This window comes from Octopus bimaculoides, chromosome 4 (genome assembly GCF_001194135.2).
Source record: "Octopus bimaculoides isolate UCB-OBI-ISO-001 chromosome 4, ASM119413v2, whole genome shotgun sequence".
NCBI classification, from domain to species: domain Eukaryota; kingdom Metazoa; phylum Mollusca; class Cephalopoda; order Octopoda; family Octopodidae; genus Octopus; species Octopus bimaculoides.
The window spans coordinates 107,615,738-107,617,743 of record NC_068984.1 but is presented as its reverse complement, the minus strand read 5'-3'; the positions used below and the strand labels follow the sequence as shown (position 1 = coordinate 107,617,743).

Sequence of the window (2,006 nt, the reverse complement as noted above, 5' to 3'; positions counted from 1 at the left end):
ACACACACACACACACACACACACACACACACACACACACACACACACACACGCACATGTATGTGTATATATATAAATATATAGTATAGAAATCAAGTAGCAGATGACTTCTGTGAGCCAGACCATTAGCTCAGTAACACTCCTGCGTGTATATGGCTAACGGTGTACTTCGAATGATAACCAACGATACTCAAATCTATTAACCAATCAATTAAACAGATAATGTAATAGTAACCACTTAATTCATGACATTAAGCAGTCTCTAAATTTAACGTATTAATAATAATACACTACACATTTAACGCGGTGTAAAATAATATTAATGATAATAATAATAAATGTATATGAACGGAGGCAATTGTTCAGTTGTAACATACGTTTCTATATAATGGTTTTATGTTTTTGATTGCGCAATAATATCTCATGAAATGGTCAGGTTTTGTTGTTTTATAATGTAATATATTAAAAATGACATGAATAACTATTTTAAGGAAACGTGCGTAACATAACTGAAAAGTTGTTTGAGGGCGAATGGCCTAGTGGTTATGGTGTTGCGATCATTTTTTCAATTCTCAGGACGCTTTCTGATCACTTCGAAACCTAGCATATGGCACACCGTGCACCTGTCCAGACAATGTCAATTTGATGGAGAGAGTGAGCTAATGTACTGCAAATACATTCGATCACTATAAAATCATTTGTGCAGGTCGTTTAGCAAAAACTCAAAGCTTATACATCATCTTCAACAGAAGAGTCATCATATACATGCATATATATATATATATATATATATATATATATATATATATATATATATATATATATATATATATGTATGTATACACAAACACACACACACACATATATATATATATATTAAATAAAATGAGACAACAAAACCAAGGCTGTGTGGAATTTATAGGACATCTATAAAGAGGAAGGTAGTTTTACAGCTGTTTCTGGGATATTAGGGGTATCCCTTCATCAGAGACGATGTTCATACCACAAGACACCTTTGAATGAACTGCATATGGAATTTATGTCACCATACTATACACTCGTAATAACAAAATACGAACTCTTTCGTAATATACATATCATGGACAAGAAGCATTTATATCCATTCTACGCAGAACTTCCCTTGGATAATGAAACTTCAATTGTAACATCCCACATACATTTTTACTTTTATTTTTATTCTCCTATATCACTTTATATTTTCTATATCCATCTTTTTTCCAAAATAACTCCTTATATTGAATTCTACTATTTCCCTTTCTTTAACTTTCTCATATCGTCTCTGATGAATATATGTCCTTCTTATCCCTGAAACAGCTGTAAGACTACCTTTCTCTTTATAAATCTCCTATAAATTCCACACAGCCTTTGTTTTGTTGTCTTATTTTATTTAATATATACATGTTCACACAAGACCCGCATTAGACTCCTCACTCGTATTATCGAACCGAGAATCTCCCTACGGTCCTAACGTAGCACTTACATAACCTTACGTGCCATCCTGTGTTTTCTGGATAACAATACATCTCATATATATATATATATATATATATATAGCCACATATATGTATATCCATAACCAGTCAATCACATCTATTTATAGATCAATCACTCAGCCTGTCTGTCTGTCTGTCTGTCTGTCTGTCTGTCTGTCTGTCTGTCTGTCTGTCTATCTATCTATCTATCTATCTATCTATCTATCTATCTATCTATCTATCGATCTAAACATGATATAAATATAAGAAATAATTGAGACTAAAATTTGGTTTTACCAGCTAAACGCCAGTTTGGGGATTGGACCCCTTGGAGTCCATGTTCAGCTTCGTGCAACACTGGGTTTACCAACCGCACCCGAACATGTCTTCTCAAAAAATGTTATGGAAATACTACCGAAACAAAAGCCTGCAATCAACAAGCCTGCCCAAGTAAGTACAAATTATGTGACATTCATCGCTTGTATTGTTGATACCGTCGTCTTCATCGTAATC

General features: G+C 33.3%; 1 protein-coding gene across 1 annotated transcript in view; it reads left to right on the top strand.

Annotated features, from left to right (window-relative positions):
* LOC106875429 (uncharacterized) overlaps window positions 1–2,006 on the top strand; it is a 165,297-nt gene that overhangs the window by 25,417 nt on the left and 137,874 nt on the right. Inside the window, exon 8 of the mRNA XM_052967659.1 lies at window positions 1,794–1,943. Coding sequence (XP_052823619.1) covers window positions 1,794–1,943 — 150 coding nt within the window. The remainder of the gene's footprint in view (window positions 1–1,793; window positions 1,944–2,006) is intronic.